We start from the raw sequence: 26,078 nt of genomic DNA, 5'->3' as shown, positions 1-26,078 counted from the left end.
TAGTAACGACGACAATTTCGCTATCCATTCAAACAACTTATTTCCAGGGTCTATCTGGAACACGTGAGGGTCCTTCCAAAGCCAAGCTCTCTCCAAATAGGTGGTATTCCACCGTATAGTAGGACAAAGTATAACTATATTGTGCTTTTTATACTCCTGCTCGAGGAGGTTAAGTACACGCTGTGTTTTTCCACATGATGTCGGGCCCGTGAAGATTGCTGTGTGTGAGTCTTTCACTACGTCCAACATTTTATTCAATAGTTTGACCACTTCTTATCGTGAATCTTGGGGTATATCGCGGCACATATACAACAGATCAACACGCCGCTGTGATTGTTCACCAAAGGCCCCCTACAGGCAGGGCATAGCTTGGTATTTTGAGTCTTACATTCCATGGGTAGTCTGCTTCATGTTCGATAACATGGTCCTTGTATTTGGTATGCCGCCGCCGCTTTGCTTTATCCAGGCAGCCTATACAGCTCTTCGTTTGACTATTTCCCCTAACCTTGAACCTGTCCGGAGTTAAATCGTGCTTGCATTTTATGGATGCCTTATCCATTTGCTCGCCTTGTGTATTGCCTTGGCAACCTCGGTGAGCGTCGGCTGCCTGCCAGTTGACACATACTTAAACGGTATCTTGTGGTGTACATGCAAATGCTCGTAGAGCTCCCAGGTATAACTCTCCGAAAACTGGGTTTCAATATAACCTCTACAGATAATCATGAGCTCATATAGAGGGTGAAAGACGGTGCGTACGTGCTGCCCCTCGACAGTTTCTTTCCAGTTAGGCACCACATGCATCTTTTTGTAGCTTGACCATTTCCCTTTATCTTGAAATTGCCTAGGGTTAAAAGTCGTTTGCATATCTGGCACTTGATTCCTACCATATTGACTCGCTTTTGTCCTTAGGACAAATACGAGTTTTTACTGGACTCTTATTTAGGTTTCGACACGATACTTGCGGGCATTCATCCCTTAGAGACAGCCATTTCACGACTCGTCCTGCCTGCAGCAAAATAAGCAACCATCTTAAACACATCGTTTGTATCCATTTTTGTAGAAGGGCGTGAAATACCCAACAATTCCCCCCCCCCCTGCCAGGGATTGCCTAGATGGTTTAAATGTGACCGCGGTACAAGTACATCTGAGACGGGCGACGAAAGATTTGCGATGCTGTCATGTATATTATTTTCTTTCTATTCTTTCCTATAATATCTGATCAATATAATTGATAATAAAATGAAGTCACGAACACATTTAAAAGCGATTTTCTGAAAGTAAAAGAAAACAAAATGCATTATTCGTTGAGCATAGAAATATAATAATCTCTTTTATTATATCTCTATGGTTGCAGACAACACTTTTTTGTCAGTCTTGTCGGTGGCCCGTGGAAAAATCCGCAGGTTTTCCCGTCCTTTTTATATCACATTGCGTGTGTCCCGCTACTTGCGGTACCATTTTGCGTGCAAAAGACTTATACGGGTATCCTAATACTCATTGTTGATTTATTTATAATTATGATTGTCGTATTTATATTAACATAATTATGCAGTGTAAAAAAAGTTTAAAGAATACAGTTGAGTTGCATGTAAATGATTCGTACGCAAAAGACGAAAATATAATAACAATAACAATAACAACAACAATAACAATAACAATAATAATAATAATAATATATTATAGATTCCATATCCCAAAGCTAAGAGTGTTATTAGCAGCCGCTCAAAATGTCAAAGATGTCGGTGATGTGCAGAATATAAAAAACGATGAGAATTTTTAAGTTCCGAGCGTTATAACGAACAAAAAGGAAAGAAATTTACCACAGAAAATATCAGTAAGCACTAAGGTACATAATAGTCGTGAGGAATATACTGTGCTGAGACTAAACACCCTTCTCCTCTCTTCATAAGATTATTTACAAACTAAGTTTGATCACATTTTTAAACATTTTCATAATTATGTTCATCTCCAAGGCCACGACAAAGTAAGATGGCGAAGATAATGCCAAGAAGCTGAAACAACAACAATAAAACTGTTTATTCAACTGCTCATCTTTTAAAAAAAACTAACAAAAAAATTAGATTTATACCTGCACAAAAGCAACTCCAATGGTTACACCGCCGACTAAACTTATATGGGCCTTGACCCAATCTTTGCCTTTTTGAACACACCCCTTAACGTAAAAGAATTCACACGGAAGGTTATATCTATGTCAATAAACTGTATTGCGGTATTAAATCATACGAGAAGGTAAGAGATACCTCTTTGTAAATCTTTCCACTATTTACAAACTGATCTAGTGAGACTCCATACTTTTTACTACAACCACTTAATTTACAACAGGAGTCTGGAACATAATATTTTTTGGCTTTGGTAGCCCATACAGATTCTGACCAATCTTGAGGTTTCTTTGCACCACAACATTCAACCTAAATGAAACAGGCTTATAGGATATCATTCAAATGTATGCATATGAATACCCACTAGTATTTAGCCCGTGGGTCCTCCAATCCTCAGTTTTTCGCCCGTCGCACATATTTCCCGCATTGGGGTATTTCGTGCTTTTCGTCCACCCGTTATAACATATATAATAAAACTACTCTACAAGGGTTCTAAAGTGAAGTTACTGCGTAACCATTTTGAGCTTAGCGTCTCTTTTTGTCAATTTTATTAATAACTAGATAAATCGGAAGACAATTTTCGGCGATTTTTGTACCCACAAAGCTCAAATTAGCGAAAAACCCCACTTGCGGGGCTTACAGCGCCCCCTAAGACCCCCAGCTGCTAAACTCAAGACTGCTGCGCAGCAATATTTTGACTAAGTCTTGAAAAAGTCTGGATCCGCCCCTGCCTATAAATCACGGCCCTCGGAACACGTCGTTCATGTCCCAACCTTCGCTATTTCATGCATCTTTAACACGAATTAGCCATTTGACGACTATTTAGAATAAAATACGGCCACTGGTATAGAGCTAGAACTATCATCCTTAAAAGCATTTACTCACCTTTTCTTGAAACCAATCAATAGCATCTCCGAAAGCTTTATTAGCTTTTGTATCTTGTGCGCCATAGGTGTTATTGATGCCTTTCATCAGTCCTGTTTCCAGTTCTTTCTGGATGTCATCTCTTTTGACATACGCATAAATACCAGCAGCTATTTCCAGCACAAATATTAAAATGAGACAAATCGCATACTAAAAAACACAAATTTGTAAGAATTACATATGTTATAAGCATTATAATTATATTATCCATCAATTTGATTTTCTAAGATGCTGATACCATTTGTATAAAATTTCTTGGTTTTCTGAACATAGTTTATAACCACTTTTTTGTAAAAAAATACAATTCTTTACGTTTAGTGATAACTTAAGAAAGTTACCAATGCAAAAAAGTTATGGGTAAATCAAAAACTTGTCGTTGTCATTGTAAAAGAATCTTCAATTCTTAAAACACGTCGAGCGTCAACATGCGCTGAGAACTCACACTGATAAGCAGACACTTGTTTTGTTTCCAAGCTCCACAACACCCTAAGAAGCCAATCAACATGACAAGTACACCAGCAATGATCATAAGATTTGCAGCGCTTGGAACAGTGCTATCATCAATTATATCATCCCATTTTCCAACTTGAACTCGGCTGTAAATACCTACGCCCATTAAAGCAATCCCACCTATCTACAAAATAAAAAATATTGTTTAAAAAACAAAAACATCGTATTTGCCAACGTAGGCTAATGATGTCATAATAAGAAAAAAGACAGTAGGTTAGAGAATCCCGACAAATGTTCTGATACAAGTAAAATTTATTGAGAATTTTCTTTGTTACTGATTAGATTATTATTATTCAAACTATTTATCCAGGTTGATCTTTTCAGTTCCCATTGGTACTACGAAGGGGGTTTAAGAGTATTTGAAGCCCCCATTCAAGCTACGAAAGTCGTGCAAGCACAGCAACCGCTCAACTAGACAACCGCCTAAGATATCAATCCTATTTTCATGCTGAACGTTGAGCAGCAAGGATAGATTCGCACTTTTATGGTCTCTGGCATCACTCGGCTGGGGCTTGAACCCAAGACCTCCCGCACTGGAAGCGGACGCTCTGCCACAAGGCTACCAGTCGGATAAGGGCTTAAAGAAAATTTGTGAGATTATCCCCCCCTTCCCCCCAACCTTAATTTTTAATTACTTGCTGGGTTTACAAATGGCACCACTTTCTTTTACCATTTTTCCCTGAAAGCAGTTATAGATAACCCGGTTCAACAGTAGTCAACCTCGTTCCCAGTACTATTTTCTACAATGTGTATATCTGCACGCGTGAGAAGCATCGCTAGAAATCCAGATTTTGTCATCGATTGTGTGGTAATGGAATGACATCACACGATGCGGTTTTACTAATTTTTATGATCTTCCTAGAGAAAATGTCGTTTTTTACTATTTTTTTGTCAATGAATTCCGTCCAAACATATTAATATGGAGCAACTAAAGTTAATATTTTTTTAATATTGACTAGAAACGAACGACAAATGTTATTTTTATATACATACATTGCTTTAAGCGAACATCTAACAAAAACGTAACAGATAGCAACGCATTTCTTTACATATTTATAGCAATTAATTATTATTAAAAGAATAGCGCGTGTAAACCGTTTGTGTGCGTTTGTGTGCGTTTGTGTGCGTTTGTGTGCGCTTGTGTGCGTTTGTGCTGCGATAAGTAAAGAGAGAATAAATGCAACTACTTACCCAGAAAACAAAATTGAAAGCAAAAAGTATGTATCTCAAGCATGTCATTCCACAAGATAGTTCTCCCATGTTGAACGTTCTTTAGATGTATACGTGTTTTCTTCGAAAATACCTAAGAGAAAGACGAGAGGAAGAGAGCTTTAAATTTGAATGATTTCTTTTTTTACGGTTCTTAAGACATTGAATAATTTTTGACAATATATTGTACAAAAAAAACCAGTTTTATGACACTCTTGTCGACAAAACAAACTGTCACCTTTTAAAAATTTCTGCCAATAATCACTGCAACAATTTCAAAGAAAGTATAGAAAATAAAATTTCCGCTTGCCTTAACACTTTTAGCTAAACGAACTGTGGCGTTTGCGAAATTCGATCCTTTGTAAATAATTTTTTTATAACTTTGTACGCCGGGGGTCAAACAGAGCAATAAAAATATAAACTCGTAAACGAAATTTTTATTTATTTGTGATGTTAAATTTAATAAATCAAAAGTTATCTTTTATCTCCGTGTTTTTGAAATAATATTTATCCCATCTTTTTTAAGTTTTTTACATTTTACTTTTGTGTTGAAGTGTTTCACCCCGGTTGTGGCTACCTTTATTGTCATGCGAACTCGTGACACAATTCACTTTCAGAATCTCGCTATCAAAATAAAACCAACTTATTTACAAAGACCGATTGTTATACTTTTCAATTTGAAAAGAGACCTGGAAACGATATTTTTAATTTACAACTGAAACCCAGTTGGCCTTCAGTTAAAAATAGGGTACAGAGACCTACAACACCGTTGCGGTAAAAGAGACTATTTTACATTTAACTTAGTAAATTTGTGAAGTGATGGTCTAAAATCGTAGTCACCCCGAAAGCAAAGGAGACAAGGCCACGCCTTAGTAAATCTACCCTGCACACCCCTGAAACTTTAAAATATTTTAATATCGATAAATTCGTACCACGAAACATCGGGAAGTGGCGTTTTACTAGTAAACCTTCACAGTCAAAGACTTCTTAATTTGTCATTTGTATAAAACTCTATAAACCATAAAGTTTACACTGGTTATGGTGAAAAGAGAAAGTTGTATCAAAGAAATTGTGTATCAAAAGTGGAACTGAAACTAAGTAGTAAAAATAAAGGGGAAAACAAAAGTTACAAAATTTTATTTATAAGTAAATAATATCGATTTTATGCTAACATTACTCAAAATGACAACAAACACAGAGTTAATTTCGTCAAAGTGTTTTGTTGTCAAGATTTCGGATTATATCCAAAATCTTTTTAAGACAGCTTATTTCTTCTCCGGCCACTTTTTTGATCAATAGTTTTGAAGCGATTGTCGTAACGTGGGATTGAGCGGAGATGGTGTAGTAGTAGCGCATTCGACTTGTAATTATAAGGTTTCAGGTTCGAGCCCTCACTCCGGCGCACTTTAAATGCAGTGTTGTCAGCCCATTTGGTGTCATCTACTGACCGTTGTGTGGCAGGTAAGCAAGTTAGAGCAATGCTATACGTATCTCTAGCGGTAATGTTACATAGTTACAGTCAGAGTGGAGGAAGAGTCAACCGTTAGGACGGAATTCCCAAAGATGTTAAAACTTCCCGTTACTTCATGGTCCCGTGAATGTCCGTACGCGGGATTTGTGCCCATCTTAATTCAGATAAGAATGAAGGCTGCGTTAAAACGAACTTGATCGCAAATATTCTTATGGACTGTTAGGGAACATTTGATCAACTATATTATAGACAACTTTTTATTTCCATCTAATTTTTAAACAAGGTTGATTTTGTTTAACTAAATCGAGCTCCAGGGGTGAAGGGACTTTACTAAGGACTGAATTCGGCATGCAAATTGATTACTTTAGTATGTTTAGGAATCTGTGATGTTTTTTGAAGTAAAAAGATACTTGATTGGGATATTATAACTATTTAACTGCTTCAATTTCAATTCTATTTCAGTGTTTAAGTGTCTATTTTTACCAAACAGCTTTCTTATGAGCCTTTTTTTAACAGGGGTTTTCTAAACTTCGTTATTTTTATTAAATTACGGAATTAACGGATGCGTAATAGAAAACACAAATAGCTGTTATCTTGCTTCTGTATTAAATCTAAACTAGTCGTTAGCCCGTGGAAAAATCCATGGGTTCGCCCATCGCAGCTAAGCTACCATTTTGCGTGACAGATGGACGGACAGACGGACAGACGTATACGGGCATTATAATATAGATTAAATTTCCTGAATTTGTTTAAAATGCCAGGTATTTAAGTTTTCGATTATTAGGAAAATCAGTCATTAATTCAGCATTTTTTCTTTTTGCAATCTTTTCTGCTGCATTCATTTCTCCCCTTGAGTTAAGTTCGTCTTGAATTTTTGGAAGTATTTGTCAAAGCAAAATAAAGAAATAAAGCTTATATAGCATATCCTCGATATAAATATAAATATAGCATATCCTCGTCCCCGGGGTTTGTTGCCTGATGTCAGATCCGCTAGCCCTTACTTGACGGCAAACGGCTGCCGTCCTTGACGTCAAATAGGCAAAAAACCCTGGAAACGAAGTTGACAGTTATACCAACATACAAACAAAAATCATGGTGGCAATTGTTACTTTTTTAAATATACTGGCACTGTTGTCTGACATGATTTTTGACATGTTTTTCACAAATTTCAAGGCTATTAGAGATAGGAAAATGCGGATGTTAGGACAAAAATCCTTTAGCACTTTACCATTTTACGTCAAATCATAGATCATATCCGTTAAATCAACGATAGAAGAGTTTCTGTCCCCAACCCCCCAATCCCCGCCGTGTCCCACCCACCCCCCTGGGCCCCCAACCCCCCATTACAGTGATAGGATTCAACTCTGTCTATAATGGCCTCTAGCGTACGTGGTAATACCATCAATGATAATAAAACATAAATAACAACACGCAAGCAGTTTTTTGTTACAAGAGTCTTGTAAAAACATCTGTCAATCAAACGCTTATAACAATAGGATTTTACATACCAGAAAGTTGTTTACATAAGAAAAAGTCAAAACGAAAGTAGCCGTTGCTAAGGATATTTGGTATGTAAGGAATGCATTGTTCTCTATTGTTATTCTGGTTTGATTGACATTTAATTGACGTCATTATTTATCTAAACAAATACCATATGAAATAACCTGTTGTCATAGCAATCACAAGAGCGATCTTCTCATCTTCATGTGTAGGAGTATCTTTGTGGTAAGGTGCAGTAATGTGTTTATCAGTAGTACTAGTAGTAATAGTACTATGGATAGGAATAGGACCGGATGTCCTATCAGGAATCTTTTTATGTGATTCAGCTGTTTTTTCAATAACATTAACCTTTCGATTAATCCCAATCGTCAGATCTTCACCTGATATTAAAATCTTGTTGTTGTAACCTACCACTCCTGTTTTAATTTTGAGATTCATGTCACTAGGTAACATATAAATACCTTGTTCAACCGAATAATCAACCTTACTTGAAGCGTAGTTTAGCGTATCCTGATAACGTTTAATGTCCTCCTGAATATCAACTCTACGGTTAATAATGTCTTCAAGGTTGTTCATAAAAACTCTTTGAGCCGTCAAAGCGCTCGAATCATTACACAAGATAGAAGAACGGGATGAGGCTTGCGAACTAAGAACAAGATAAGCATACGCCCTAACACTGCTTGAAATCTTTACAAGACCTGTTTTTGTAAAGCCATTAGATTTTTCCAAAATCCATCGTGTCATGGAGTCATTCGTGAAATAACTCAAGCCCGGAGTTGGATAGTTTTTACGTCTTTTTTGATATGAGCTGAAAAAGTAATGACCTCTGTATTTCATAGGATTAGAATCGACGTCATATTCACCACATTTTTTTAGAAATTCTTCGTTTGAATAAGGATTGTCATATTGATTAAAACTATCTTCAAAAGGTAGAGGTGTCTGCAAGCGCTTAATGATTCGTCTAATGTGATAATAGACATGAAAACGATATACCGATCTGATCATAGATCTACCTTCTTTCAGGTGTTCGGAACTGACTCCACAAGCACTTGAAGCACACCAAGTGGCAAAATTGAGTTGGGTTTGCCATAATTTAAACGGTTGTTCATTCCAAATTTTCATACGTTGTTCGTTTTGATTAAGTTCGTAATTAGTAAAAATATTAGGAAAGACAGCAGGAAAAGAGCCATTTTCGGAGACAATAATGGTCTGTTTGTATAGATCCTTTCCATCCAATATCTGAAGGTCCCGTCCTCCATTTGGCTTATAGGCCGCATTGGGATTGTATTTGAAAATGCTATCCATTCTTTTTGATTTAAATAATTCCACTCTCTAATTTAAGAATGTATATCATAATAAATGACGTAAATAGTGAAAAGACAATCTATTTGTATCACAACATATACAACAAGACTGGCACAAAAGAAGTTGCGATCATAGAGACGTTTTCGGACAATGTTACATATGGAATCACAGCTCCACTAAAAGTGACCATTGGAAAAGACGAAAAGTTGCTACCGAAAGGAAAATACACCGGCAGGGAGTTGAACGCATCTTTAGCGGGTGATGTCACATCCACACCATTAATCAAAGACCCTCGAGTAATCAAAACAAATAAGCTAACCAACATAACAGAATTACATTTAAATCTGAATGAATTGGATAATACATTAAATCTTAAAAATGGTAGATATAGCGATAACCTGCTAACATATCATATATCTGGGTATGGTGATGTTACACATATTGAGCCCAAAAACCAGCAATATAAGAAACTAAAGGGTGGTTACCTTCAATCACTTACTTTGAAAATAACCGATCAAAATGGAGATCTGGTAAAAGATCCGGGAACAACAGTTGTCCTTCATATTAGAGACGGCAGACAATAGGGTTGAATAAAAGGTCATAGGTCTAATGAAGTATACGCTAACTGAGATAAAAGTAAAAATAAAATAAAAGTAATAACAGACATGGAATACGGAAAAAGGTTAAATCCTGAACGTTCTCTTAGAACTGCTCATGGTGTAAAAGGATCACACCAAAAAGTAATTGTGACACACAATCCAAGTGAGATTGATCAAAACCAGTTACTTTTGATTAGGTTTCCTAATTTAGGTAGCGATGATGTTATTGTTCCAGGGACTTCAAAAATAAGTTTCGACGTTGAACTCGAGTCAAAAGCCGACACGAAAAGAACATTAGTCTCTAATATTGGAAGAGCTATTGTTAAAAAGTTAGCAATCAAGTTTGAGGGTACCGAGATTTTGAGCATTGATGACTTTGATCTTTTAGGATGCTACAGAGATTTATGGCTAACCAAGTATGAAAAGAGAAATGCAATCAGACAAGGCATCATATCCAATGATGGGTGTACGGAAAACTGTATGAAATTGAGGGTAAGCGCTTCGGATAAAGACGCATCTGATGTCTCAGACAAAGCCATTGCTGATGCATACAAAAACAAGTTCACCATACCACTAGATTTTGAAATGTTAGATAGCACGATCCCATATTATCAAGCTGGATTAGGTAATAGGTTATGTTATGAGATCACATTCAATAATTACGACAGGGTTGTATTATCAACTCCGGCCAAACCTTCCGGTTCTGCTACGGCACCGGCACCGGATGCTAAATACAAAATAACTAACATATCTCTCGAATATGAGATTGTGACACACCCAACCTTAGCCAGATTCATTTCAAATGAATATGAAAACATGGCTTTACTATACGACAGGTTTTTGAGACATAGACAAATTAGAGTGGATAATTCGGACACAACGTGGAATTGGTCATTCAATACACCTTGTAAATCTTTGAAGGGTATATTGGTTTTGTTTGAAGACGAACAAGCCTACAAACGAGATACCGGTAAGTTCTACAATCCGAAAATTAAAAAGGTATCCGCCATAGTTGAGGGTAAGCCTAACCTACTTTTTGCTCAAGGGATGCAGCCGTTCGAACATTACAATGAAATTTGTAAGTATTTTGCCGAGGGTAAACCAAAGGATGGCAATGCCAGCGAAATCAAAAAACATCTGCAATTACATGATGTAAAAGTCTCCGATTACTTGACGAACAAATATGCTCTATGGTTAGATTTCAGAACCATAGATGAAAACTCCCTGCATGGGACCGGTCGACGGATTGAAAATGCAAGTGAGGGGATCACCCTACAAATTGAAAAGACCGCCGAAACCGCAGGATCCTTAAACGCCTATATATATCTAATCATGGACGCTCAACTAAACATTCAAAACGGTGAAATTATTGATGTACGTTATTAAGATAGAATGGCGAAAAACACACTTTTCATGAAAGAACCCCACACAGCATTATTCGTTGGTCCCACGGGATGCGGAAAATCCAAACGTGTTGTAAAATTATTAGAGAATGAATACTTTGATCACTTCGATTTCATCGTGATTATATGCCCAACATTAAGATGGAATAAGACATATAGGGACCGAAAATGGTTTCGGAACGACAGAGATGTGATTCTAATTGGGCCGGGAGGTAAGTTATATGAATGTATTCGAAAGATGACGGATTTCTGTGCCGGATACAAAACCTTATTCCTGATCGACGATATCATCGCAGATGAGAAACTACACAAAAAGAGACAACCATTGCTAGAGTTGGCCATTAGCGGACGAAACCACACTATGTGGCTACTCACACAATCATACACCGCTATACCAAAAAATTTACGAAGGCAAGCTAAAATGTTATATGTGTGGTATCCAAAAGACAGACAAGATCTCGCAACTATTCATGAAGAGAATGATGTCATTGAATCACGATCAGAGATCCAGACGGTTAAGGAAAGGCTAAAAGATGGTAAATACACACATTTAGTCATGAGAATGGAACATCCAAGAACTTACGTGATTTGCTAGATTGGACGTTTTTTGTTACAAGACTCTTGTAACGAAAGTATAAGACTCCTATAGATTTCTTGAAATCTCCTATAGATTTCTTGAAATCTCCTATAGATTTCTTGAAATCTCCTATAAGACTACTATAAGACTCTCCTATAAGACTCCTATAGATTTCTTGAAATCTCCTATAAGACTCTCCTATAAGACTCCTATAGATTTCTTGAAATCTCCTATAGGACCACAACAAAATGATAGAATATATCAATTTCATAATACTAGTAGTATTACTAGTAGTACTTAGTTTTTGCTATTTTTGTGTTAAAAAATACCTATCGCTATTGAAAATGGCTGAAACGGCAATTGATAACTTAATTGCTCTTCCGGGTCCTCCATCCGAGGATGGTAAGAGGCAAAATTGCTAGAGTGTGTGTTAACCGGAAATAGCAAGCTATACCTGGGTAAAATGTATACGGACGATCAAATTCAAAAGCTCAAAGATGATGAGGTGAAGAAACTATTTAGTATATATGAAGCTAAACTATCAGGTCAAATGGTAAAGTCCTTAGGACAATCAATCATTCACATGTATTCCATGGGGGCCAGTACAGTCTTGGGAATAAATTCTCAAAATGCATTGAGCAATGACCTGGAAAATGACCCCTTCCTAAACTCTGCCCTTCAAAGATTCACATGTGACTTGTATTATAAATTCGGCTCATTGTTAGCACCACTCAGTGTTGGTCTCATTAAGGGTAGGCATTATATCGCCGGAAGAAATTTAAACGCAAATAATAATACTACTAGTAGTAGTAATACAACAGATAATAAAGATGTCAGAGGAACAGACTCCCATTCAGGTGACAACGAAGAACCCTAAAAAGGTTGAAGCGGGTAAGAGGTTGGCGGAATACAACCGTAAAATGCGGGAAGAATATAAAAAAGCGGTCATGGCACAAACACAGCAGACGCCTCAGACACAGCAGACGCCTCAGACACAGCAGACGCCTCAGACACAGCAGACGCCTCATACACAGCCATCTCAAGAAGACAATGCCGGAGAGGCAGAACTACCATCGTCCCAAATGAAAAGCCTATGAACTACGCTATAGGGGGAATAATAGCCATCGGTTTGGTTGGTGGATTTGCTTATTTTGTGTATAAACAGAAAGACAATGTACTATTTTCTATAACTGGGTCGAAGGGTACCCCACCACAAAAATCCAAAACACCTGTGAGAATATGTAAACTTGAAATGGAATAAAGGGATAATATCGCGATATAATAATCTCACAGTATAGAAATAACATGGACAAGAAAAGTATCGTCAACGATTTATATCACGCATCGGTCGTCTGCGTTTTCGCTGTCGGCTATTCGATGTTAGGAAAAAAGGTGTTAAAAATGTCACCACCATCAATTCAAAAGTTTGACTTGGAAGATACCGGAAAGCTAGTCGCCATCGTCGCCGCTAGTGAAATGTTAAGGGAATACTTAATTAAGCAAAAGATTATACCTGAAACTATCAATATCTAAACATGGCTTCAATTGCAATGATGTTGGGAGGGGCCTTAGCCAATGCTTTGGCTTTTACAGGCTCAAGCTATCTCTTTTCAAGCTTATCAAAAGACAGAATTGATAAGGAAAGAAAGCGTCATGATCTGGCCATAGAGCAATTACAAAAAGCCCAGGTTTTGTGGCAACGTAAAAGACAAGAGAGAGTAGACTTTATCAATAAGCAGCTCAGAAAAGAAGGCTGAAGGAAAATTCATAGAGCTAAACGATGCAATGCGTGAATATAAAAAAGTGTTTGGGGATAAACTTGAAGGACTGGATGTCCTACCGCGGGAACCTGTATTGAGCGACTTTTATACACCGAGTCAGGATCAACATGAAAGGGAATTGGCCTTTATCGCGCTAAGTATGATCGGTGTCGGTGGTGCTGTGTGGTATTTCGAAAGATAGTACTCCTAGTACTACCGGTACTCTATGTTACATGATGCGTGTAACATATAATCTATACAAGGATCTAACGCTTTGTCACGAGATAGGTGTATATCAGACCTCCGATTCCAACTATCAAAGCCCACAAGTTTTGACTCAACCAACCAACGGCTTCTTTCGCTCGATTGAGTATCCATGATACTATGGATCCTAATATACCAGGTAGAGCCGCAGCGGCCGTACCCGCCAACCTTCCCAAGAGAGATCCCAATGCATTCAACTTGTTTTTTATCCAGGACCGGAGGTCCTTTGCACCACCCTTTTCATGATTTTGTGCGTTACCGGTGGATGACCCCCCACCCCCAGGTGACAAAGCTTCTACGAGAAGGCCGATAACCATACCAAATGCCGTTAGTACGCTGACAACAGTGATACCCTGCTCACGGAATAGGGTTCGTATCTTTTCAGACAGTGTGGTATCTTTGTCAAGTACTTTGGTAATCATCTCCTTGATGCTTTTTATTTGACTGTTAAGTTTACCTTTGAGAATATCGATAATCTCTTGCCGGCCTTTCAACTCATTTTGCAAACCTTTCAACCTTTCTTTCGCTTCATTTTGTTGTTCCTCGGTCATATTTGGTGTGTTTTCCATCTCTTCCAACTTGTTTTTTTCTCTTTCAATATGCTGTTCGAGCTGAACCTTTTTTGCAACTTCATCCTGAAGACTTCCTCTTATGTTTCTCAATGATCTATCCAATCCTAGCAATTCACGCATAGGATATTCAAATAGATCACCGGTCTGGGTTGCTTCATGGTCTACAGATTGTTTGACCAATGAAATTAAATCTTCCGTACTTTTTACCACATCCCCGGATATAGCTTCTAATTCTACATCACTTGCTCTTGTTATTTTAGATGACGAGGGTATTTCTACTGTATTTTGTTTAGCTTAGCTGCCTGTCGGGCTGTAATCTTACCTTTTGGTATGTCAAAGCCTAAATTACGCAGCCTTCTCTTGCCTAATATATCTGATATAGTACCGGTGGCCCTTAGTCTTCCATTGTTTGTCAAAGGTTCGTTTTTATCTCTGTAGTATAATTCACCATCCTTAATTTCAAAAAGGTCTGTATGTAGCACCTCAGGTTTTGACAGGGATCCTTCAGATAATCTATCATACAACACATCAACCATTTCCCGCAAAACTCTGGTACGTTGAGTGGAACCTCCTCCGAATGATGTTTTTTCCTCACCTGGTGTATGTACTCGCGTACGGTCCCCGGTGGGTATGAGTGGTAAAGTTTCATCGGTACCTTCATCCGGTCTCCCATGATCTCCAAAAGGGTCAATGTCAATGTCCGCCATTTTTTATTATTTAGAGGATAGTTTTTTCTAAGATAATAACTAAAATGTCCGAGCTTAATATTCATCCAACTCCCGATTATTCGAGTGATCAAGACAAGCTAGTTAATTCTCAACTTGAAGATTTGATAAAATTACGAAATAAATTCGACAGCAGGTTGTATAAATACAACAAAGCACTAGACCGATTAGCGATTGCACTCGGCATCTCGGAAAACTTGGTCGTTACCACTGGTATTGGTACGATAGTCCGGAGCGCTACCATTATTAGAATTCCCATTTATATGGGATTTTCCGGTATAGGGCCATCCAGCTCTGTTTCCCGTGAAATTATCTCGGAATATATTAATAAATATAGAAAGAAACTCAACAAAGTTGAGAAATTATACGATACTACAGTATCGTGTATTGATGAGATTAGAAACTCTTTCTATTTCTGTGCACCGAATGATGATAATATTAGCAACATGGAATTTCAAACTTTGTGTGGTATATACTATAAAGCTCTTGAAAAGAAAGTAAAATAGATGGAGAGTGAAACATTCTCAAAAGAATCATGAAAGGCGTTTTTTAATTATTTAGAGGATAGTTTTTCTTTGTAATAAACTAAAATGGTCGATCTTAAGATTTATCCAAAGTTACCCACAGCTCCCGAGTATTCGAGTGAGCAAGACAAGTTTACCCCACAAATACAGTTAATTCCCAACTTGAAGAGTTGGTAAAATTACAAAAGAAATTCCGGGACAAGGAGTATAAATACAACAAAGCACTAGACCGATTAGCTATTTCACTCTACATCTCAGAAACTTTGGCCATTTCCACCGGTATTGGTATGATAGCAACCAGTGCTACCCTTGTTGGAATTCCCATTTCTATTTCCAGTGTATCCATAGGTGGAGCTATATCCTGTACCATTATCTCAGCATCGATTAAGAGATATCAAAATAAACTCAACAAAGTCATGAAATTATGTGATGTTGTAACATCTGCTATTGCTGTGTTTGAAAACTCTTTCTCACGAGCATTGAGTAATGATAATATTAGCCACATGGAATTTCAAACTTTGTGTGGTATATACTACGAAGCTCTAGAAAAGATGAGCAAAACAGATAGAAAGATGGAGAGTGAAACACGCAATCAGTTTGAAAAAAGTTTAATGGCGGAAGTTCAAAGTCTAAAAAAGGCGTTAAATCAGGAACAAAGTTAGTAATGTGTGCCTGTATACCACTCACATGTTTCATGTGCTATTTGAAAAATTGAAAGTAAGGCGGTTTATGACATTATGCGGCCTTACCTGCCGGCCGCCCTGCGCGATCCCCGGCACAATCATCTTTACCAGACAGGTAAAGATACTTTTTGTCATTGTCATGACTTCGTCCCCCTCACCAACCTTGCACCTAATCGGGAGGTAAATCTGTATCTTCAGGTATTAACATCAATTCCTCTTTTACAAAAGCTCGTCTGGGTCCGTCTTGAACATAGTACATTACACGGTTACCGGGTTGCGCTATTACCTCACGCAATCTATATGTGTTTTTCGATCATATTCTATCGGTTGCCCGTCTCCGCCCATCATCATGCTCTTCACCGGGTTGCAGTAGATATCTATACAAGTCATCTTGAGGTAATTCTACTTCAGGTGGATAACTCTCTTGATTAACCAAAGGCACCTCTTTCATTATAATAGCATCTTTTGGTTTCATACCAATCATCTGCGTCTTTGTATCGTTTAGCCTATCAATCAGTTTATACAGATGCTTAACCCATGTAGATGATACCTTTTCCGAATCATTTAGTTCTTGGGCATCTTGTATTTTGAATAAATTTTCCGCAAGTATCTTGTTCAACGCCTCAACAAAAGCTGTGTGCGTATGCTTATATTTTGTAGTCGCCCTTTTAATTTCAACCTTATGCTTCTCCAACAATTTTGATACATCTGCTTTGAATTCTGAACCGTTATCACATTGGAAAGTTTTCGGATAAGTTAATGGTCCTGCCTTGTAGATGTCCTCAATTATGGCGGCAACCTCTTTGGCTTTCTTACTCCTCAAAGGTCGGGCTACTTTGTATCTGGAGGCATTATCGATTCCCGACAAAATGTACTTATATTTATTACCATACAGTATGTCACCGGGCATGTACAATAAATCGAATTGATGTAAATCATTAGGGGTGGTAACTTCATAATGTGGTCTTTCAACATGTTTTGGGGCGGGTAAATGTACTTGCCAAAATGCTTGTTTTGATAGCCACTTCTTAATCTCCTGTGGCTTGAAACCGAATCCTCTTAAATTCTGAACAGCCTTTTGTCCTTTCCATAAATTTTGAGGTTGATAGTAAGTCTCTTGAAGTTTTGACATGTTTTATTTATGCACACCTTTATTTATCTCCTTTTTGTTATTATGTAGCACGATAGAAGTTCTTAAAAGTATTTTTACTGATTATATATAAAGATGTCCGACGTGGCTACTCAAACTGATCTACATTGTGATACCACCGATGGTGGTGTACCCGACTACAAATTAATGAAACTCAAAGAGTTGAGAGAAGTGGCTAAATCCCGTGGGATTAAGTATATTTAAGGAATGAATAAAGCTAAATTGCGTGAGGTGATTGCGAGGAATGATATTGATCCATCCTACACCATCGACCTAGAAACCAGACAAGAATGGTATGGATACTGTTCCAACTGGAGGGTAAACAACAGAGAAGCATATCTAAGATCTCAAAAACGTTATAATGATAAGAGATCTTCCAAAAAGTGATTAGATCTAGATCTAGATCTAGAACGGATTTTGTTACTCGCTCGGGTAACAAATGTTATGAAGGTGATGCTCTCGCGTCCCGATTTTTTTTTTCATGGGGGAGTACCCACCCGCATTTCCCCCGGGAAACGATCCATGGTGGTGCGATGTTGGTATCATAAACCGCGGTTTACTACAAACTACCCTGTGGAAAATTCCGGTGACCACCATGGTGGTTATGCGAACGTAGCCCCTCGCGATCCTCGTCCGGTTTCACGATTATAAAACCATCTTAAAGATTCATAAAATCGTATATCACAACCAGGCATGTCTTCAGGAATCGTTCTCGATTTGATATACAGTAGAGAATACATTGATGACTTTGATCTTTTCACGGTCCCCGATTTAAGAGCCCGAGCGAGGTTCCTTGGCATACGTAGATACTCGCGGCTCATAAGGTCCGAGCTTACCGAATTATTGCTATCAACAGTACCCACTAGAGAACCCGATATGACTTTGAGAACGGTTTCCGAATTAAGGGATCTCGCTAGAGAACGTGGTCTACGCGGCTACTCAAGGCTACTCAAGGCTGAGCTGATCGAATTATTGATACCCACCAGACCGGTACCGGCGCCGCTCGTCCTAGGGATGCGGGGTCTCGAACTGATCGAATTTTTAGGACCCGTGCCGAGACCAAATGGATCAGCACCGATACCCATGGATCCAATCGATGAGGATAATGTTGAGCCGCATCAGCCGGCTATCCTGGACTATGACATTGATACCTTGGATGAATCGGAAAAATGCATAATTTGCTATTCGAAACGAAAGGAACCAACTATTGTTCATGGGAACACCGGGCATTTTTGCTGCTGTTTATCGTGCGCATCTATATTGAAATCGGGGGGGGGGGGGGGGGGGGGTAAATGCCCCATATGTCGCGCATCCATCGATCTTGTCATTAGACAATATAATTGATTTGTTGAGGGTCACATTGTTTTTTTGTTACTCACGCGAGTAACAAATGTTATGAATCTTTTTTTTTGTTTCACGATTGTATAAAACCATATTAAAGGTCCACATATAGTATATCACAAACCAATATGACTTCACAAAATACAGTTTCCGAATTAAGGGATCTCGCTAGAGAACGCGGTCTACATGGACACTCAAGGCTCATAAAGGCTGAGCTGATCGAATTATTGACAACCACTACTGTGTCAGCACCGGTACCCATGCCGAGACCCACCAGACCAGTACCAGCGCCGAGACCAAATAGACCAATACCGGTGCTTAGACTCGTACCAGCGCCTAGACCTGTGCCAACTCTTAGAAACGCACTTCTCCAAGGTCTTATTAATAGTGGAAAAGTTGTTCAAAATGCGGTAACCAAAACTTTCAAGCGTGTGGTAAGCTCTTCTAAGACGGGAAAGAGAATAGTTTCTAATTTTATCGACTCAGGGAAAAAGTTTACAAAAGCTTTACCTAAAAATATTCCTGATGAACTTCAATCTGTGAAAAAAGGTGTCAATAAAATTATAAACTTGTTCCAATCAAACAAAAAAGAACTAGAAGGTGTAATCGATGAAGAACAGAAAAGACGCTATAATAATGTTTTGAAGGAACTAAATGAAAAACAGAAGAAGAGTGATGAGGAAAACCCATATACCCCTATTGAAGAAGCGTTTGTAGGTTCATACAAACGCTTCAAGATAAACTCGGATGGTGAGAAGAATGTCAGGGTATTTTTGAAAAAGGTTCATCCTATCGTTAAGAGGTTGATGAAGGACTTGCTCGAACAGAAGAAGTCTTTGAAGACTCAGGCGACCTTGTGGGTGAGGTGGGTAAGGGATGATTTATCCAATGAGGATTTATCTAATCCCGAATCAATAGTAATGCATGTCGATAAAGCGTTCAATAGCTATATGGAGATACTGCACGCCCACGATGACATTTCCGATGTTTTCGATCGGATGTGTAATAAGATAATCGAGCAGATTGAAAACCCCGCTCTACCCGCCAGCGGGTTCACAATCGAAAGGATCCTACATATGCATGTGGACTTTCATAAACTGAAATTAACCAGAAGTAGTTCTTACTTGCCGCTACCCAAGAATTTCAGTGGAAAGCGATCTGTGATTAACCCTCATAACGAGGATGATGATGAATGTTTCAGATGGGCTATTATCGCTGCGCTTAACCACAATCTAATCAATAATCATTCTGAGCGTATCTCAATTCTTAAGAAGCATGACAAGTATAATTGGGATGGTCTAACTTTCCCAATGGCGCTAAATAAAATAGATTTGTTTGAGAGAAGGAACCCCGATGTCGCTGTGCATGTTTTGACAAAGGATGGGAGAGAAGGTATCTACATGTGTCGCAAGTCGAAGCATCTGGATCGTAAGGAGACGGTTGTTTTGTTTTTACTGTTTGAGGGGGATAAGAGACATTATATCGCTGTAAGAACTTGAGCGGTGTCCTGAGCAAGGCCAACTCGAAGCACAAAAATAGGGAGTATTATTGCTTGAATTGTCTAAATGGATTCTTAAGCGAACAGAAAAGGGATGAGCACTTTGAATATTGTAAAGATAACGATGCCGCTAAGATTCAACTCCCTGAGGAGGGTAGCACCTTAACCTTCACTGATAGTAAGTTTTAGCTCAAATCTCCATTTATCATGTATGCCGATTTCGAAGCTTTCACAAAAGAGTTGCCCGAAGAAGAGAGAAAATGTGGATCATCTACCGAGAAAGTTGGTAAACATGTTCCCACGGGTTTCTGTTGTTATAGCAAATATGCTCATGGTGAAGTGCCGGACCCTCTGAAGCTTTACCGGGGTGAGGACTGTGTTCCGCGCTTTGTAGATCATGTAGTTTCTGAGGTGAAAAGGTTATATAACATGTTTCCTCAGAAAGCAATGGATCCACTGACGGAGGATGAGCGTGACAGTTTCAAGAGAGCCAGGGTGTGCCACATTTGCATGGAAGAATTTGATGACAAGGATGACATTAAGGTTAGGGATCACTGCCATTTCACCGGTAAGTTTCGCGGGGCTGCCCACCGTGAGTGTAATCTCCGATACAAGGTACCCAATTATATCCCTGTCGTCTTCCATAACCTGAGTGGATATGACGCACATCTATTCATCAAAGAGCTTGCTAAACAGCATGGAGAGGAAGGTATAAGCGTCATTGCCGAAAATAAGGAGAAATATATCTCTTTCTCGACGGATGTTAAGGTTGGTGAACACATTGACAAAAATAGAGAGACTAAAGCCAAAAAGATAAAATTAAGATTTATCGATTCGGTTCGTTTCATGGCTAGTAGCCTGGATAAGTTGGTAAACAATCTCTCTGATGATCAGTGTAAAAATCTTCGAAAATTCTTCAATGATGATGAGCAATTCAAAATAATGAGAAGAAAGGGTGTATACCCATATGAATATGTTGATTCATTCGATAGGTTTAATGAAACTAAGCTTCCGTTGAAAGATGACTTTTATAGCAAGTTGAACATGAATGGTATCACTGATGCCGATTATGCGCATGCCCAGAAGGTGTGGAAGGACATGGAAGTTGAAAATATGGGTGCTTATCATGATATCTATCTCAAGACAGACGTTCTATTGCTTTCTGATGTTTTTGAGACTTTTAGGGAAACATGCTTGACAAACTATAAACTGGATCCTTCACATTTTTACACAGCTCCGGGATTAGCCTGGCAGGCATGTCTGAAAAAGACAGATGTTGAGCTAGATTTGTTGTCCGATATGGACATGTTACTCTTCATAGAGAGGGGTATTAGGGGCGGTCTCTGTCAGGCTGTTCATAGACACGCCAAGGCCAATAACAAATATATGGGCGTTAGATATAAGGTAGATGAAGAGGACAGCTATCTCCAGTATCTTGATGCAAACAATCTGTATGGATGGGCTATGATTCAGAAGCTGCCGACAGGAGGGTTCAAGTGGATTGATGCTAGTAAATTTACTGCTAAACTCATTTCAAAGTTAGCTGCGGAAAATGGTGAAGAGGGTTACTTCCTTGAGGTTGATGCAAGATATCCGCGGAGCTTCATGATACTCATAACGATCTTACTTTCATGCCTGAAAGGAAGGTGATTAATGGCGTCGAAAAGCTGACACCGTGTCTTTCAGACAAGAAGAACTATGTCATTCACATTCGTGCACTTGATCAAGCGTTGAAGCACGGTCTTGTTCTTAAGAGGGTTCATAGAGTACTGAGGTTTAAGCAAAGCGCATGGTTGAAACCTTATATCGATTTTAATACCGATCTGCGTACCAAATCAACGAATGACTTCGAAAAGGACTTTTTCAAGCTGATGAACAATTCAGTCTTTGGTAAAACTATGGAGAATCAACGTAGACACAAAGACATACGCTTGGCTACCAAGAAAGAACAATATGAGAAGCTGGTGATGAAGCCCAACTTCAAGGGTGCTATCTGTTTCTCGGAAACACTGATGGGCATAGAGATGTCTAAGATCAAGATCAAACTGAACAAGCCAATCTACCTAGGACCGGCGATCCTCCATCTATCTAAGATGGTTATGTATGAGTTTCACTATGATTACATGAGACCTAAGTATGGTGAGGATGTAAAACTTTGCTACATGGACACGGATTCATTCGTGTACCACATCAAAACCAACGACTTCTACAAAGATATCGCTGATGATGTGCCGACGAGATTTGACACTTCAGGGTACGATAGGAGAGATGGTAGACCTCTACCATTGGGTTTGAATAAAAAGGTCATAGGTCTGATGAAGGATGAGTTAGGTGGTAAGGTAATGACGGAGTTTATCGCTCTTAGAGCGAAGAATTATGCTTATAAACAGCTATGTGGTAGGGAGGATAAGAGGTGCAAAGGAGTCAAGAAATGTGTGGTGAAGAAGACCATAGGGTTTGATGATTATAAGAGATGCTTGTTCGATAGTGTGAATATTTACAGAGAACAGATTACCTTTCGATCCATTAAGCATGATATTCACACGGTAAAAACAAACAAACTCGCTCTAAATGCGGATGATGACAAAAGAATAATAGTAGATGGTATTACCACGTACGCTAGAGGCCATTATAGACAGGGTTGAATCCTATCACTGTAATGGGGGGTTGGGGACCCAGGGGGGTGGGTGGGACACGGCGGGGATTGGGGGGTTGGGGACAGAAACTCTTCTATCGTTGATTTAACGGATATGATCTATGATTTGACGTAAAATGGTAAAGTGCTAAAGGATTTTTGTCCTAACATCCGCATTTTCCTATCTCTCTATTTATCACCTTCGTCCCCAGGGTTTTCTGCCTTCTTAATATAAAAAAGACAAAAAAACAACTTGGTACAAGGGTGGGCATCGTCTACCAAACATTTTATCATAAATAAATGCTCATCCTCTTTCTTCCATATATTTCAAAAATCTTTGCTCAAGCTCCAGAATATTACCAAGCTTTAAAGTTTAGGGAAGTTTGCTATTTATTATTAAGGTCAATGATACAACCTTGTGCCCAGGGGCTTTTGCAATAAAGCAAGCGCTATCGGCTTTGACATAGGCAACAAACCCAGGGGACAAGGATGGTCAATGATAGTTTGTCAAAATTTTTCCAAATTTTAGATCTAAAATTTAGATCATGTAAAAACGTTTTAATTAAATTATTGTAAAACCTGATTGCTTATGATAATTAAAGAAAAGAATAATGTCTTTTTGTTAATTAATATTGAGGAGGGATAGGAGTGGGACTGTGTAATTTGTTAGCTCAACACATCTGACCTCTGCTTCATAATATTATTGTAACCTTGGTAAAATATCACACTTCTTTATTTTATCCAAAATTTCAAGAGTCCCTAATGAAAAAATGTAGAATTTTTTTTATACCAATTCCTTGTTTTTATTTTAACTTTCAGTTTGGATCGAAAAAGATCGGAGCGAAAAATTTGTCAACCAACCAGATGCCAGAAAGCAGAATTATCCGATTCAATCAAATCTGTTCGATTCGACCTTGAGTGAAAAACCTCTTTAATTTTACACGTCCACGATCATGCACAACAATTGGACGATACAATCGTACAATCTTATGACTCTATTATAAGTTAATTAATTAAACGTCAAATTTAATGAACTGTATATATCACCATGACATTAATGATGTTAGGATAAGCTTTAACGAAGACACAAACTCATCAACCATGACATAGATGGCGAAGTACAAACAAACAAAATGGCGCGTATGTACAAGTTTGACGATGCTTTAGAGCATTTTGGTTATCAATTATTTAATCTTAAACTTTTTGCTATATGCTCGTTATTGTATTTTTGTGTCGGCATACAAGTGACAAATATTTTTTACTTAACACCACTGTTAAATTGTGAATGGGACCTATCAGCTGTAGAAAAATGTACGGTATCGATAGCCATGTTTATCGGAATGTTTTTTGGTGCTCCATATTGGGGCTCACTATTGGATAAGTTTGGCAGAAGACGACCACTTCTGTTCAGTATGTTGATCCTAGCATATTTTTGTTTACTGAAATCGAACTCTTCTAGTGTTCTCACATATAGCATCACGAGCGGATTAATAGGAATATGTCTAGCTTGCTTTCCAACCGTTGCAATAGTGTATTGCGTGGAATATTCCCCAATGAAGTACCGTGGAAAGGAGACTTTAGCACTACTGTTAAGCTACATTGGAGGAGGCATATTTTCAACGGTACTTGCATACTATAAGTTATATACCATTGGCTGGAAATACTTCCTAACAATCTCCGTCACACCGGTCATTTTGTGTATATTGCTATCACTATGGTTACCTGAATCATGCAGATATTTGCAAATCACTGGCGAATATAATGAAACAGTGGCATTATTGAATAGAATTTCAATAGGAAATAAAAGTAGCCTGCCTAAAGGAATATTGACAAGGAAACGAACAAATGCTGACAGAGGGAAAATGTCCTACATGTTTAGTCATGGATATGTACTAACCACCTTACCTTTACTACTGATCGTTGCAATATGTTTCTTTAATTATACTACAACTGCTGTGTTGAGTTCTCAGTTGATCAGGACGAAAGCACCGTTAGCAGCAAATGATTGTATTGGACTAAAAAGCCTGGTATACTCGTTAATGGCATCTCTTGCCCTTGCGGATGTTGTGGCATGCTTGATTGCAGTTCTTATTATGGAAAACTTCCGAAGGAAAGTCAGTATGGCTTTTTGTTTTGTTCTCACAGCGATATGTTATGCCATTTTAATTTTTAACGTTCCCAGTATTGTGTATAACATAACAGTTATTGCAAGTCGGGCTATTGCACCAGTTCTTGTCCAATTTGCATTGTTGTATGTCGCAGAGTTCTACCCAACATACATTCGTACATCCGCTATTGGAATGTCGCTGGCGTGTGGTATGCTTTCTGTTATTGGAGGGAAGTTTATGGTCCAATTTTTGCTCACTTATTCTTCATTGGCATTGATGATTGCGCTTTTTGGTCTGATGATTTTTGGAATACTATGTCTCGTCGTTTTTCCGCTTGACACACGAGGAAAACGATTAAGAAGCAACTAACGTGAAAGAATTATTTGAAGTTATCAGAGAATGTTGTAATAGGTGTGACAAACCGTTGCGGAAATTGGAAGAATTTTCAAGTTAATTTTTAATTTTTCTGTTCTAACTAAACTTTACAGTAATGAAAAGTATGCTAATTATTAGTAATGCAGTGTTAATAGAAAAACTAAATAAGATGACAAAAAAAACAACAACAACAACAACAAACTACGGCTGGCCACCAGACCGGAGACCACCAGACCGGAGATTCTTCCACAAGGTCTTACAAAAGAGCCTGTGGATATATCCAAAGGCTAGTCTAATAACAACAACCGCATCTTGCCTGACCAATTGAGGTTAATGGTGTTCTGATATTACAAAAGATACAAAATTCCCTTCGCACAAGGTTGTGTGCTGTTCTTATTTTTGGTTTTAATAAAGTGCGCTTCAGTATAATATTTAATATAGTATTTTGATTTTATTATTTATTTTATGATTTCAGATATGTTTGTTGTATTTTCAATAATGTAGTTATCTTGATTTGTATTTTCAATATTAAAAAGAGCCTACATTTTTCTTTTTATTTTTTATTTCAAACATTTTAATAGGCACAGGGGGAGAACCACGGTCAAAAAACTCATACAAGACGCAGCGAACAGCAATTAGCAGACACTTTTCATCACCTTAAACATTTACTTTTTATGTGATTTGTTTCATCGGCATCGCTGTTAACTACTTTTCACATGCGCTCTAGCAATCTCTGACGCTCATGAAAATATATGTTACGATTTGAGCATTTTATATCCTCTTATTCTCATACCCATGGCTCTTTCAGATAAAACCTCTAAAGTA

General features: G+C 38.2%; 2 protein-coding genes across 2 annotated transcripts; one reads left to right on the top strand and one right to left on the bottom strand.

Moving 5' to 3' along the window:
- Positions 1-1,485: 1,485 nt before the first annotated feature.
- On the bottom strand, positions 1,486-5,146 carry LOC130662462 (CD151 antigen-like). The gene is made up of 7 exons (XM_057461340.1): positions 5,002-5,146; positions 4,746-4,857; positions 3,487-3,678; positions 3,006-3,194; positions 2,262-2,429; positions 2,090-2,173; positions 1,486-2,012 (listed from the first exon to the last, which is right to left on the bottom strand). Exons 2-7 carry the CDS (start codon positions 4,812-4,814, stop codon positions 1,941-1,943), a joined length of 774 nt encoding a protein of 257 aa, XP_057317323.1. The 5' UTR covers positions 4,815-4,857; positions 5,002-5,146; the 3' UTR covers positions 1,486-1,940.
- A 771-nt stretch (positions 5,147-5,917) lies between these two features.
- Positions 5,918-25,806, top strand: LOC130662461 (synaptic vesicle 2-related protein-like). Its single transcript, XM_057461339.1, has 2 exons — positions 5,918-6,224; positions 23,590-25,806. The coding sequence occupies exon 2, from the start codon at positions 23,904-23,906 to the stop codon at positions 25,245-25,247; it is 1,344 nt and encodes a 447-aa protein (XP_057317322.1). The 5' UTR covers positions 5,918-6,224; positions 23,590-23,903; the 3' UTR covers positions 25,248-25,806.
- Positions 25,807-26,078: the final 272 nt, after the last annotated feature.

Source organism: Hydractinia symbiolongicarpus, chromosome 10 (assembly GCF_029227915.1).
Source record: "Hydractinia symbiolongicarpus strain clone_291-10 chromosome 10, HSymV2.1, whole genome shotgun sequence".
Classification (NCBI taxonomy): domain Eukaryota; kingdom Metazoa; phylum Cnidaria; class Hydrozoa; order Anthoathecata; family Hydractiniidae; genus Hydractinia; species Hydractinia symbiolongicarpus.
This window is presented reverse-complemented; position numbering and strand designations above follow the sequence as displayed.